This window comes from Octopus sinensis, linkage group LG3, assembly GCF_006345805.1.
Source record: "Octopus sinensis linkage group LG3, ASM634580v1, whole genome shotgun sequence".
NCBI lineage: Eukaryota > Metazoa > Mollusca > Cephalopoda > Octopoda > Octopodidae > Octopus > Octopus sinensis.
This window is the reverse complement of record NC_042999.1, coordinates 85,895,974-85,910,937: the sequence shown is the minus strand read 5'-3', so window position 1 is coordinate 85,910,937 and position 14,964 is coordinate 85,895,974. Positions and strand designations below refer to the sequence as shown.

The 14,964-nt window shown below is 34.1% G+C and overlaps 1 protein-coding gene across 2 annotated transcripts; it reads right to left on the bottom strand.

Moving 5' to 3' along the window:
• Positions 1 to 2,439: 2,439 nt before the first annotated feature.
• Positions 2,440 to 14,955, bottom strand: LOC115209222 (zinc finger protein 687a-like). 2 transcript variants are annotated; one of them, XM_029777491.2, is made up of 3 exons: positions 14,779 to 14,955; positions 13,402 to 13,433; positions 2,440 to 7,553 (listed from the first exon to the last, which is right to left on the bottom strand). In XM_029777491.2, exon 3 carries the CDS (start codon positions 7,492 to 7,494, stop codon positions 2,497 to 2,499), a length of 4,998 nt encoding a protein of 1,665 aa, XP_029633351.1. In that variant the 5' UTR covers positions 7,495 to 7,553; positions 13,402 to 13,433; positions 14,779 to 14,955; the 3' UTR covers positions 2,440 to 2,496. The 2 variants fall into 2 exon arrangements, with proteins under 2 accessions (XP_029633351.1, XP_029633350.1); XM_029777490.2 differs by lacking the exon at positions 13,402 to 13,433 and having other exon boundaries at positions 14,779 to 14,954.
• Positions 14,956 to 14,964: the final 9 nt, after the last annotated feature.

Sequence of the window (14,964 nt, the reverse complement as noted above, 5' to 3'; positions counted from 1 at the left end):
TGATCTGTTTGACTAAACCCTTCAACGTGGAGCCCCAGCACAACTGTAGTCCAATGACTAAAATAAGTAAACAATTTATAGGCACAAGAATGGCTGTGTAGTAGAAAGCTCGCTTCCCAACCACATGGTTTCAGGCTTTGTCCCAATCTGTGGCACCTTGGACAAATGTCTTCTACTCTACAGCCTTGGGCTAATCAAAGCCCTGTGAGCAGATTTGGCAAACAGAAAATGAAAGAAGCCCATCATACATATGTGTATGTCCCACTACTTGACAATCAGTGTTGGTTTGTTTAGGTCCCTGTAACTTGGTGATTTAACAAAAAGACCAATAGAATAAGTACCCAGCTTGAAAAAAAAAAATCACCGGTATTGATTAAAATTCATCAAAGTAGTGCTGCAGGATGGCCACAGTCTAATGACTGAAACATGTAAAAGCTAAAAGATTATATATATATATATATATATATATATATATATATACACACACACACACACACAATAGGCTATTTTCAGTTTCTACCAACCAGATTCGCTCACAATTCTTTGGTCAGCATGGGCTATAGTTGAAGGCAGCTGCCCAATTTACCCTACATTGGGATTGAACCTAAAACTACGTGATTGAGAAGAAAACTTCTTAACCAATTGGGCACACCTGCATTTATATATTTTTTTCCCCATTTTAGTTGACTTCACACTTTGACAGATATTTGTCCTCATCTTGTTTATTGTTAACATAATGTTTCAGCTGATGTACTCTCCAGCAGTCGTCAGGTGTCCTGGGGGAATTTCGAACCTGGGTTCTCATTCCTAAGGTTTTTTTTCGATATTATTATTATTCACTGCCTGGAATCGAACTTGGAATCTTGGGGTTAGTAGCCTGTGCTCTTAACCACTACGCCATATGCCTGTGGGAGTGAATTTATGGAGTGAATTTTAGGGCTTATAAATCTAATATGTTTCTATCCTTCCTTAATACCAGTTTCCATATGCTACTCATATCTGCACTAGGTCAGCTTAGGAGGTTATTAAGTCCCAGGATATGTGCTGCCTCTTTTAGTTTTTGTATTTTCCAGTGGTGTTCTCTGTCTATTATCTCAACTTTATCCTACAGAAAGAAGTGGTCGCCTTTTTAACAAAAAGCACACCTAAATAGTATCTCCAATTGACATAAAAAGTAACAGCTTTAATCATTCTAACAATGAAATTTAGAATTTCAGATAAGATGGAACACAGTAAAACTAAAATTAATGATTTGTTTTTTGCTAAATAAAAATGATAACATTCTAATAAGATCTTTTATAATTACATATATATATATATAAATAAATATATATATCAAACAACATAATATTGCTGTTAATTGAATGTTCTTTTCTACTCTAGGCACAAGGTCCGAAGCTTTGGGTGGGGGGGGCAGTCAATTAGATTGGCCCCAGTACGCAACTGGTACTTAATTTGTCGACCCCCAAAAGGATAAAAGGCAAAATCGACCTTGGCAGAATTTGATATTGTGAATTTCAAGCCCTGTTCAAGAACATGGAATATTCTTTAAGTAACATTTTTAACTAAGAGTTAAATACTTTTGCTACTAAAAGAAGTTAGACTTTAAAATGCAAAGAGATAATTGAAAATACAAAAAAGACATTTTTTTTTTACCAAAAATATGTTAATGTCATTTGATAAATGACTTTACACCCATTTTCAAATCAGAAATTACTGAAGAATATGCCAGTATGATAAAGTATGCAATAGCTTAGTCAACATCACTCTATCTGTGGGGTAGTCTCTTCGCCTGATAGAAATAGCAACCATATCTCCCTTAAATCCTATCTACCATCTTAAAAAAGAAAAGCCAAAGTAGACAATGGAGTACAAAAAAGATGGAAAATCATGACTGAAATAGCTGTGATTGCAGATCTGCTCAATCAAGCTGATTTGAAGCTGAACAACAATCTGTTAGAAATAATAGCCAAATCTTTCTCAAATCACACTCTACCATCATCATCTCCATCATAGTTGAGTTGGATGGTTTGACAGGAGCTGGCAAGCCAGAGGACTGCCCCAAGCTCAACTGAATGTTTTGGCATGGTTTTTATGGCTGGATGCCCTTCCTAATGGCAATCACTTTACAGAGTGAACTGGATGCTTTTACATGACACCAGCAGCATCCTTAAACAAAAGGTAGTCAGATAAAGTGAGTTTCAAAAGATAAGATATCACAGATCTGCTTGATTAGGCTAAACTCAAATCAACAATTCACAACAGTATCAGTTTGCATCTCGTATTTTCTAAGCTACAATGTGAAATGATGATGCAATTAACATTAGAAAGAAAGAGTGAAGATTAATCTGTTGAGCTCCACATTAAACTACAGCAAATACAATCTAAAAAGTATTGAACAAAAGAGAAGTGTAAAAAAAGTATGGCAGAATGCATGAATTAAAAATAGAATGCAAGGTCATAATATTTAATAAATAACGCAAAAACATGAAAAATTTATGTTGTTTCAGTTAAGTTAAGACGTTTTGAACGAATAAATGCCATTCCATGAGTTCGCAAATGTATTTTAAGGAGATGTTCGCTTTCAAACACTTTGTAACATACATTGCATTCAAAAGATTGAGCTTGTTCAGTTGCATTATTTTCTATATTACTTAACTGTTGTGGAGAACTTTCTAAAGCATTTTCTGTTTTAAGTTTATTTTTTTTATAAAGCAAACCATGACTGCTCAAAAATTCATTCGTTTGTTTTATTTTATGAATCATAAACAAATGCATCCGAAGTGAATCAACTGCAGTAAAACACAATCCACATTCACTGCACCTGATGCCATCACTGACTCTTTTGTGCTCTTGTGTATGAATTTGAAACAGGTTATGATCTTTAGTGGTAAACACACATTTAACACAAGAAAAAGTTTCTTCTTGTGTTTTTAGTTTCTTTATGGGTTGGTTATCCACATTAATACCATGTGCTTGCTCCTTATTGTCAGTTTCTGTAGATTGCTTAGCTACATTTGGTTGAAGCGCTATTTTAGAATTATTGCTTTTATTACGAAGCGTTTTATGTTTAGAAATTATATGTTTTTCAAGTTGGATCCGACGTCTGAATATCTTTTCCTTGTTTGTTTCTTTACAAATTTGACATGAATAAAAATGCTTTTTCTTTTCATGTGATATTTGTATATGCTTAACTAAGGAGTCATTTGATTTACACACTAAGTTACATAAATGACAAGGGAACATGGGTTTCTTTGAATGGATATTTTTCTGATGTGCTATTAACCAGTTCTCTTGCTTGAAAAGCTCATGACATTCTTTGCATTCAAACACAGTTGGTAACTTTCCTTGACTAGATTCTCCACTACAAAATTCCTCATGCTTATGGAGATCTTCTTTTGTAAGAAAAGCAGCATTTGTACACATAAGACACATATAAACTCCTGACTGCCGATGTCCTAAAATATGCTGCATGAGACGATTCCAAGATTTATAGGGAGCACTACAGTATTGGCAAAATTTTTGTGTATTTCGAGTTCTTGTAGTAACTGCAGAAGAATCATTAAGTTTACTTTCATGAACCTTTGATGAATGCATTTGCAGTTGACCTTCAGTGGCAAAAAATATTTGACATAAAGAACAATATGCAATACCTTTATCCTTACATTTTTTAGATTTTATAGCCTCATTTTCCGTTTTTGCTTCATTTTTGCTATTAATTTTTGACATTTCAATTTTATGGATTGCTTTCTGATGGGTTTGGAGATTATGGGCTGTTTTGCAAACACAGTCACAAAATTCACACCTATGTTGCATAAAATCAAGATGATGACAATTTCCAAGATGAGACAACAAAAGTGAGCGTCTATCAAATATAACAGAACAAACAGAACATCGGAAAGCATAATCAACACCAACTTTTAAGTCATTTATGTGAACATCAACATGATTCATTAATTGTTGGATATTATGAAAAACTGTATCACACAATGGGCACTTGTAAATTTCCTTTTTTTGTTCTTGTTCAGATAAATGTATGCTTTGGTGGTGGTTTTGATAAAAAGATTTGGCTTTAAAAGCCATTGGACAAATTGAACATTTGATAAAAGTCTCACTGTGTATAGAAATAATATGATCTTTTAATTCTGGACTGTAGCAAAATTTTGCAAAGCACTTAGGACATGTAAGTGGTGCAATACGGGAAAAATGAACACATTTATATTTTAAATGATGCCTGAAAGATACAAGGTTAGGTATTAACTGTCCACATTCTGGACAAACATGTGGTGTTTTTTCATGATGGATACGTCGATGTGCCTTCTGTGCACAATGTCTAGGTAAATAAGTTTGACACAGAGCACAGTAGTAAGTAAAAGTACAAGCAGTTTCTGAATGTCCAAAATGGTTAGCTAAAGCACGAGCGGTATGGAACTTGGCACCACATTCAATGCAATCGAAGTTATTGCTCTCTTCTGTTGTCTTGTGTACTGGTATTTGTTCACAGTCCCCTATTTCAAGAATGTCAGTTATACTTTCAGGTAGTGGAACAATGTCCATTTTATCAAGTTTAATAGTAACTGGCTGAGATGGATAATGCGAACGGACATGCTCCAGCACAGAGCACTTATTATAAAAAATAAGCTTCGTTGTACAATTGTCACAGTTATAAGTTATTTGCATGCATTTACGAGTCTTATGAATATGTAAACTTGACTTAAATAAAAAAGTATCACCACACTCAGCACATGAATGATAACTAACAGTTATCTTATCTATTAGAGATTTAGGTAAAGGAGCAGGAAAATATGCAGGAATAAGATTAGTTCTGCTAAATTTTTTCTGTTTTGAATTGTTGGCCAACTGACCTGTACCATCTGACTTCTTACAGATTATACTATCATTTGGTAACAAAGGTTTTTCTTTTCTAAGAACATTTGGAACTTTTAACTGAAAGCTGTTTGACGATATTGATGCAGTAGTAGGAACAGTTGAACCAGAAGGAAGAGAAACTGGTAAAAATATTGCATAAGGGGATACGGGACTAATTTTCACAGAACCAAGAGGTTGTGCATTGGAAATTGTTGTTGATGAGCCTGATGAATTTGTGCTAATTAACTGAGTAGCATTTGAACTAGCATTAAGCAATTTCCTTATTTCATGAGTTTCACCAACCGAACTGGAAGCATTAGAGACTGATTCAGTTTTGCTATCATAAACTTTAGAACTTGCTGACTCATTCAACTCAGAGATGTCTGTGGGCTCTTTTTTAATGTAATTCTCAATTTCAGTAATATTGAGACTTACATCTTCATTGTGAAATGAAGTAGCAAGATTAGAGGAAGTAATAGGCATGTTGGAAGGTAAAATTATACTACATTCAGTTTCATCAGGTTTTGAAAAGTTTGAAGAAATACTACTATTTAAAAATGAATCACTTGTGACTTTATTATCAAAAGACGTCGAAGCTATTTCTGAAAGGACTCTTTTACTGCTATTTTTATTAATTTTAGTGAAAGAAGACTTATTTTCACCATTCTTTGTTGCTTCTTTTCCAACATTTGTATGTAAAGAACTTTTCTCTTTTGTAACAGATTTTGGTTTACTATTTCGATTTTTGGTTAAACATTTATTGATTGATTGGTTTTCATCAGGAGAACTCACAGTAAATGTGGATTTAGGAACTATTAATAAATTTTTTGCTTTACTTGAAACTGTTTTCATGCCAACAGTATCTAAAGGATTTGAAGATATGGAAGAGTGACTGGAAGTAAAAACTACTGGAACTGATTGATCAGTTTTAAAATAATTAGATGATTTAATTTGAGCATTTTTTTGCTCTGCAATATCTTCATCTTCCTCAACATGTAATTTTTTTGATAGATTCAACTTCTTCTTCTTTGCAGAAAGTAATTTATTTTTTTTTAAGCACAGAGATTCTTTTCTTGACTCTTTAACATTTCTCTTTTCATTTTGATTGGCTGAATTAGCATCATTTAATGATGCAGAAAATATGCGCTTTGCCTTGATATTTCTGCGTGGCCTTTTAGAAACATTACTGGATTCAGTCTCAGAAATAGTGGCTCTTGCAGGAGATGAAGAAATGTTTTTATCATCTTGATCAGTTTCAGAGGACTTATTAAGAGAATAAACCGTGTTTACGTTATCTTTATCCGCTTCAATTTTGGAAGTTAATTCAGGAGTATTTGCTTTCTTTTTTATATCTGTCAACACCTCATCTGGAACTTGTTTATGGGCTACATCATTATTCATAGTAAAACTGGTAATTGGTAATGAAGTTTCATCTGTTTTAGACGTATCAGCAGTAACAAAACTGGAAGCCTCTTCAGTTGGTGATTTTGAGAGAGTTCTGCCCTCATCAAGCAAATGATCAGAAGTATTTTCTTCTGTTACTTTAGATAATTTATTAGGAGCTAAAACTGTCAAATTTTTTTCAGGTACTAAAAATACTTCCTCACCAGTACTTTTTTCAGCAATTTTTTTGCTTTCACTTTCTGGAGGCAACTCTACAAAAGTCTTTAAATTTCTTTCATGAGTTTCTTCCTTACTAGACAAAACTTGAAAATTAGAAACTCGTTGCAGCTCCTTAAGTGAAGAATCAAAATCGTTTTTGCAATTTGGGGATCTATTTTGCTCAATTGAAGCCTCAGGTGATGCAGACTTTTTAGAACATGCCTTAACATTGTCATTATTAGGAATGGATATTGGTTCTACAAAAGTATTTATCTCAGAAGATTCAAGTTGACAGTCACTACTTAATGACTGATCTTGTTTGTTGTAAGATATTTCCTCCTTATTAGATATTTTATCAAAAGTATCACTTATATTGTTAAAAGGTTTTATACATTTTTTTGGTAATAAAGTTATTTTTCCTGCCAATGAATTTAAATTATTTTTAGATTCAAAAGATGAATTATCATCACTAGAAGTGGAATTTTTTTTAGATTGTTCTGAATCACAATTTGACGATGGGAAAAAATTGTCATTATTGTCCTGAATTTGTGGTGTGTGCAGTAAGTGTTGTGAATCCCATATCATATCTTTGTTATTGCATTTTTTAAAATCTGGTTGACTGAAAGGGGAATTTTTAGCTGTAGAAACACAGCAATTATGAGAAATAATGTTTGGTTGCGCATCTACTTGAAAGTTTGATAATTTACTTTCAAAACTATCAGTAGATACTAATTCCATTTCCTTATTAGACTCCATTTGATGAGAATTCAGGAGACATTCCTTTTGATCAAGTTGTTGAGTGCAGTAAACATTAGATATATTATTCTCTTTTGCCAAGGTATTATCCTCACTTGAAAATGCCTCATTGGTGTACACACGTGGCTGGTCTTTAGGGGTTTCTTCAGTCGGCAGATCAGCTCTTACAGCAGAAGCACTAGCATTCGCTAATTGCATCAGTGGTGACTCAAGTATTGAAGGTGAATCATTAGTATCCATTGACTCCATTTTCTTCAAAATATTCATTAATTACAAATCATTTTGGTGCATTCAGATATGAACATGATGTAAGTTTCAGCATCATTCTGTAAAGTAAAAATACAAGAAATAATACCAGTTCAATCTCATAACAAAAAAAAATAAATATTTTGTAATCCTACCTACATACAGAATTATCAATGAAACAATAGAACTTGTTCACTACTCCAGAAATCTATTTACGGAGTTTGTAATCATCCATGCTCTTCTGCTCATCCAAATTAATATTCAAGTGCATTTGGAAAACCAAATGCTTGTTGCTCCCACGAGCCTTTTATGCACAAATATCTTGACTCATAAGACTACAAACTTTCAGTAAGTATCAATACATATAAAGTAATCCCAGTCCCTGTAACATACTTCATATACATGTTGAAGGGAATTTCTATAATAATCATAACATTCCACCAAGCTTAAAAATAAAATGTCAACATTCTGTCAAGAAGATAGCTACATGAACAGTGTCATCTTTGAAAAAGTTAAGCTATCCAATAACGTGCATTAAATAAGACTGGCTGTCTATGGAAACTCCTGTGTGCTGATGACCTTATTCTTACAGCAGCATCCGTAGATCTGTGGAAGAAATTGCAAACATGGAAGCAAAACCTGGAATTAAAGGACCTTAAAGTAAACTTAGACAAGACTAAAGTTATATCAAATAGATGAGACATGACACTGATGTTGTCAGGAATGCTCAATAAGTAGAAAAGGAGCAGGTAGAAACTTAATAGTGTGCCCAGTGTAAACAGTAGGTGCACAAGAGCTTTAAGTACAAAGAGCATTCAGGAAATAGATTCTTACAACTGTTCAAGAGGCTTTCTGGAAGTAGTCAACAGTTTTTGTTACCAAGGTGATCTAGTTGGCAGTAGAAGTGGGTGCTCTGAAATCATAGTACCCAGGGTAAGGATGAGGTGGAAAGAGTTCAAAGAGCTAACAAAGAGCCGCTACTTTAGAATGAAGAGCAAAGTGTATGATACTTGTGTACAATACAGAAGTGAGACTGGGCCCTGAATGCAGAGGATTTGCAATTGTTAGACTATAAATGTTCTATCTAGTGCAAGTATATGGGCATCATTGCATTGGTGAGCAGTTAATTAGACACTGAGTACACCACAGTCTTATCTTTTAGAAAATGAAAATAGGCAAGATTAAACAGTTTTTTTTTAAACATACCTATATCTTGCTTACCTGAAAGAGGAAAAAGATCAAAGTTCCAACAAACAATTCTGCAATTATTAACATAATGGTCACTAGTGATGAAATCATTGTCATCAATGATGGAGAAAGATTTTTAAGAATTACATAGAGACTACGGGTCACATTTAAATTAAATCTTGATGGAAATGAAAATACTAGACTTTTGTGCACTTGAAACAATTCTAGTGAAACACAATAGTGGACTTGTCAAATACTGGTCTGGAGATATTTACTATCAAAAACACTATAACTTGATAAAGCAATGCAAACTAAAACTTGTACTGAATTAAAGATCGTATATCATCCTATTCAACAGACAAATATTGTCACGCTGCTTTGTATGGCTTCTCTAAGTTAATCTCATGAGGATACTGAAGGGCGCTACAATATCTACACAATTGTTAAAGTTTAAGCAAGAGTCTTTGGCCTTCACTAGTCTGGAAGATATAAATATAAATTTTGCTTACAATGAAATGTTAGATCTGCAGAAGCCTGTACAGTACCTTATGGGTGATTAAAACTAGTGAAGTGTAAGAAAATTCACTGACAGAATGACAACTATAAAGAGAAAGGACAGCATGATATTGGTTTTAGATTTTGGCCCAAGGCCAGCAATTTCAGAGAAAGGTGTGAGTTGATTACATCAACCCCAATGCTTAAATGATACTTATTTCATTGACCTCAAAAGATTGAAAGGCAAAGTCAACCTCAGCAGTATTTGAACTCAGAACATAAAGATGTATGAAATACAGTTAAGCATTTTTCCCCGCATGCTAGTGCTTCTATCAGCTTGCCGCCTTACAACATGATATTAATAAGTAATCACTGTAACAGAATCTTTTGTAATCAGGAGAGGTATCTTATTTGAGCAAGAATTTAATGTAAGACTGTTGCATAATATCATATACAGCATAGAATCCAAACTAGTACTCCAACCAAATGGCAAACTGACCACCTGTGATGTAAAACAGCATTCTGTTGATGGGCACGGACTTATTCAACACAGCGAAACTCATTAATTAAACAATATTCCCATTCAGTGAAACATACTTATTTACAGCCAGGAGGAATGCAGATTCAAGAATAATTTGTTTAGAACACAATGTATTGCCAGTGAAGTAGTATGAGCTATCAATGTTTTGGTAAGTAATCCAACACTTTAACTTGGTCAACTAAATATTTGTTGTGGCTATGAACATAAAAATATGTAAAACAATGATACTGAGGAAAATATGCGTTGTTAACAAGCAAGCAGATTCAGTTATGATTGACTCAGGATAAAAATAAAAGAGAAATACACGATAAACTAAACAACATAAGCTGAGGAAGATATATTACATAAAGGTAGGAAATCAATAAACTAATGTTAAAGAGACCAATTGCATATCTGTCATGATGTTAAGTTACATTATATCGGCCAAACTATGCTCTACAAGAATTTGTATTATATATTTTACATATCAATTACTATTCTTCTATGACAGATGACAGTTTTGAGATTTCAAGACTATGTATTTTGTATGTAGAAAGAAATTTTTTATAACTCATAAAAGCAGAGATATCAGAGCAGTTGCCAATATTACATACAGTTTACTTCAACTTGTCATATTGATATTCCATACTCTCTCCCACTCCATACTGATATTTCCCAAACTGCATTTCCACCTTCGCTTATTACTCACTATATTCAATTCTCCTCCAATTTCAGAACATTTGCTACTCTCCTTCAGTATCACCTTGTATCTTGCGATGCTCTGGCATCTAGTCACCACCATCTGCATCTTCTAACTACTCCCTCGCCCCCACCACTACAAATAATGTAGGGTAGCCATGTATCTGATATATAGCAAAACACCTGAGCTATCCTCTGTCATACTTTTTAGACCCCCAACACCTGGCATACAGCCACCTCCCCACCCATTTAGTGAAGGGACCTTTTCTTTCTACTGCACTTTCTTATCTTGCAAATTACATGGCAACCAACATTTATGCCAGTGGCATGAAAAAAAAGTACTCAGTACACACTGTAAAGTGGCTGGCATCCAACTGTAATCATCATCATCATCATTTAGCGTCCGTTTTCCATGCTAGCATGGGTTGGACGGTTCAACTGGGGTCTGGGGAGCCCGAAGGCTGCACCAGGCCAGTCAGATCTGGCAGTGTTTCTACAGCTGGATGCCCTTCCTAACGCCAACCACTCCGAGAGTGTAGTGGGTGATTTTATGTGCCACCGACACAGGTGCCAGACGAGGCTGGCGAACGGCCACGCTCGGATGGTGTTTTTATGTGCCACCGACACAGGTGCCAGACGAGGCTGGCAGACGGCCACGCTCGGATGGTGTTTTTATGTGCCACCGACACAGGTGCCAGATGAGGCTGGCGGACGGCCACGATCGGATGGTGTTTGTTACGTCCCCAAAGCACGGAGGCCAGTCTATGCGGTACTGGCTACGGCCACGTTCGGATGATTTTCTTGTGTGCCACCGGCACTGGTACCACAAAGATACAAATTCCATTGATGTTCATCTATTTTGATTTGTTTTGATTTGATTTTCACTTGCCTCAACAGGTCTTCACAAGTGTCACAAGAAGGAAGGTATGCACAGGTGGACTGACTACGTCCCAGGTAGGGGCCACGGGTTATGGCCTGACTAGTCTTGCCGGGTCTTCGGATGGTGTTTTTATGTGCCACCGACACAGGTGCCAGATGAGGCTGGCGAACGGCCACGATCGGATGGTGTTTGTTACGTGCCCACAGCGCGGAGGCCAGTCGATGCGGTACTGGCTACGATCGGATGGTGTTTGTTACGTGCCCACAGCACGGAGGCCAGTCGATGCGGTACTGGCTACGGCCACGTTCGGATGGTTTTCTTGTGTGCCACCGGCACTGGTACCACAAAGATACAAATTCCATTGATGTTCATCTATTTTGATTTGATTTGATTTGATTTTCACTTGCCTCAACAGGTCTTCACAGGTCTTCACAAGTGTCACAGGAAGGAAAACAATGCCAAAACTGAACCTTGTGACTCACCACATACTTTCAAACTGTCCAACTCATACCAGCATGGAAAACAGATAGTGGTGAAATATGATCTTCAGATGTCGAGTCTCACAGAGGCAATGATAAGTAACTGAGACTTTTGATGATTTGCTGTGCTTGAGAAGACACATCAAGCAAAGTGAAATTGTAGTCACGACCAGTGCCGATGACATGTGAAAGGCAGCTGTGCCAATGACATATAAATGACACCCAGTACACTCAGTGGAATGGTTGGTATTAGAAAGGGCATCCAGCCATAAAATCCAAGCCAAAACAGATTGACACCCAGTACAGCTCTCCCGCTCCAGTCAAACCACTTTACCCAAAGTAGCATGGAAAACAGAACTAAATGATGATGATGTCCTTGTATTTGGGACAGCATGTAACCATGGATCATGTCATAATTTGTTCAATTTTTTTAGCCACTTAAATATCAAATTCTTTTGATAGTGAAGCTATTGCTAATAGTGTTACTAAGAGAATATCAAAAGAATCATCATTTTAAAGTCCATGTTCTATGCTGGCATGGGTTTGACAAACATAAAGCGAACTGCATATAAAGAATGTTCTAAGCACTATCAATAACAAAACTATACAAAGTTTCAAAACACAATACCAAAGAATAAAAATTGCATAGGGACGGCCAAATATGGTTGAATGGAAGCAAACATATCTGAAGACTAAACTACAACTAATGCTATCTAAACATTTTTATACTTTGAGAAGATAACATGAAAAGTAAGATGGAATGGATTTCTGATTTTTAGATATTGAACATGTGGTTTGAAAGTTGAAAAGAATAATGTATTTGTATTTTATAACTGAGTTTATGAGGTCTTAAATATTATATCCTATAGCAAGATAATTATATAAGGTTATTTGTTAACATGGCTACAAAATAATAATTTCTACTTCATGATAAAAGATCAGTAAAGATATATTGTAAAAATAAAGATTCCAATAACACTAACAAAGAATAAAGCAGACAAAAAACACACCTGTGATTCTTCAGAAATACAAGACTGTATCAAGTTATTTATTTTATGACCTTCAATATTTCATTTTAGAATGTTACAGCAATATTACTCCTGCTTTCATTGTAATGACACACGTCAGACATTATTCAGGAATTGTTCCTAGGTCATCGTCCATTACAAATTCTTTTCTTAGTCAGCATGTACCTCTTCACATATTTTAAGCTATATCCAAAGGAAGCTTCATTGTTTGCTATATATACACATGCTATTTCAATGGTATCCATTTGGGATAATCTTTTCTATTCCATTTATATGACATTATGTAAGTGGTCATTTTAAACTGTCCAATCAATGATTTTTTTTATGCATATTTATTTAACCATCTAAAATAACTGACCACTTTAGTTCTAATTTTTAACAAGTTTAAGAATCTATTGTCACTATTTCTTTCACTGTATATTTGTATATTATCTTTAGTCTTTTTCTATAAATAGATTACTCCTAATCCCTTTATTTCTTTCATTCTCACACTTTTTGCTAAATATTGTTTTCACATTAATATTACATTACACTGGTTTAAATTACTCAGATATTCATAAGGATTCACAAGTATTCTTAATCTTTTTTGTTCAATAAAATTAAATAACAATGTAAAATTTGTTTTTCACATGAACAAACCTATTTCAGTTTTTGCTTGAAGGGCCTAAGCTCTGAAATCAGAAAGTGAAAATGGACATAAGCCCCAAGATACTTTAATGTAGCCACACAAAAACTAATACAGATGAGCTAAAAGTATAAGTCAATATTAATAAAGCATAGATAGTAGCAGGATTCTCCTTCAGAATTCAATATTATTGTGTTAGTCTTTCATCAAACTACCTTAAGTATATTATTGATCTATCATATTTTTGAGAAAGTCTCTAGTGATATGTTCCATTGAGTTATTTTGATGAAATAATGAATACTAATCCCCCCCAAAAAAGCAATTTTAAGAATTTATTTTCAGTTAAATAGTGCAACAAGTTAACAAAATAATATAGCAATATATTTTCACATTTTATGTGTTAAATGAAATAAATCTACTGTCTGTAACAGCTTGTACTTAGAATAGTTTGTCTGACCAAAAGTCAGTTTGTAGAGGAGTCAGGGCAAATTAAGCCACCCAGAAGTTATATCTAAAAGTTGCATGATGTATGGAGAATATGAAACCATATGATAAAACTGCATATCAAACAGTATGGTATGTGCCAGACCACATACAATATTACTTCAAAATAATGGACGGATTGTAAATTATGCACTACATACATATATTGCCATGATGGGGTTTTCTTTTTTATTTATCTTTTTTTTTATATATATAATTCACTTCACGAAATGTTTCTCATATTTTAATTATTAGGTTTGATTTTTTTTAGTTGCCAGACAACACTAATGAAATGCCTAAGATTAACTTCATATAAAACTTTAATGAAAATGGTTTCAGAGAATTAGTTGATCATATCAGTATAACATATATATGTAATATATCTGGTTAAGAAACGGAATTGCATATTTTAAAATCATATTTTAATTGAATTAATGAGAAATTATAATAAATAACTTTAATTTTTAGATTTGTTCAGACACATTAAATTCTTTATACACGCTAAAAAAAATACCAGAAAGATAATTATCTTACTGTATTTTAGATGCAAGATCAAAGTTAAGGATGAACTAAATTCAATTTGTAATTTAAAAAATAAAACAAGCAAAAACAAAAAAAACACTCTGAAGTAGTTGTGAAATTTAAAAAAAAAGTAACAACTACAAAACTAATTCAACCAGATTAATAGATATCTATAAAACGTAAATTTATTTGAAAAGTTATTACATATATTTATGACAGTAGCTTAACATATTAACATCATCCAGGAAGGGGGAAAGGAGATATTAGTTGCGTTTAACTATATTTTATGAGAAGCTTTCTCTGCGCCATTAGATATGACAACGATATGTGTGAGAGAAATATGTGCTTAATATCCCAAGTACGCAACTTTTAACTAAAATACTCACCATGTCAACTTGAATTTACGGATACATTGGCACAAAGTGGAAAACATATACAAGTTGTAATTAATATAAAGCTGATGGAAAGAAGTTTTTCCGTTTTGAGATAGATCACAACAGAAGAATGTTGATGTGAAGAATCACGTGACGATGAATGGTAGTATGAAATATACCGTCATTCATTGCGTCGTC

What these genes read in the sequence shown, in the direction of transcription:
- LOC115209222 (XM_029777491.2), bottom strand. Translation starts at nt 7,494, where the DNA reads ATGAATATTTTGAAGAAAATGGAGTCAATGGATACTAATGATTCACCT.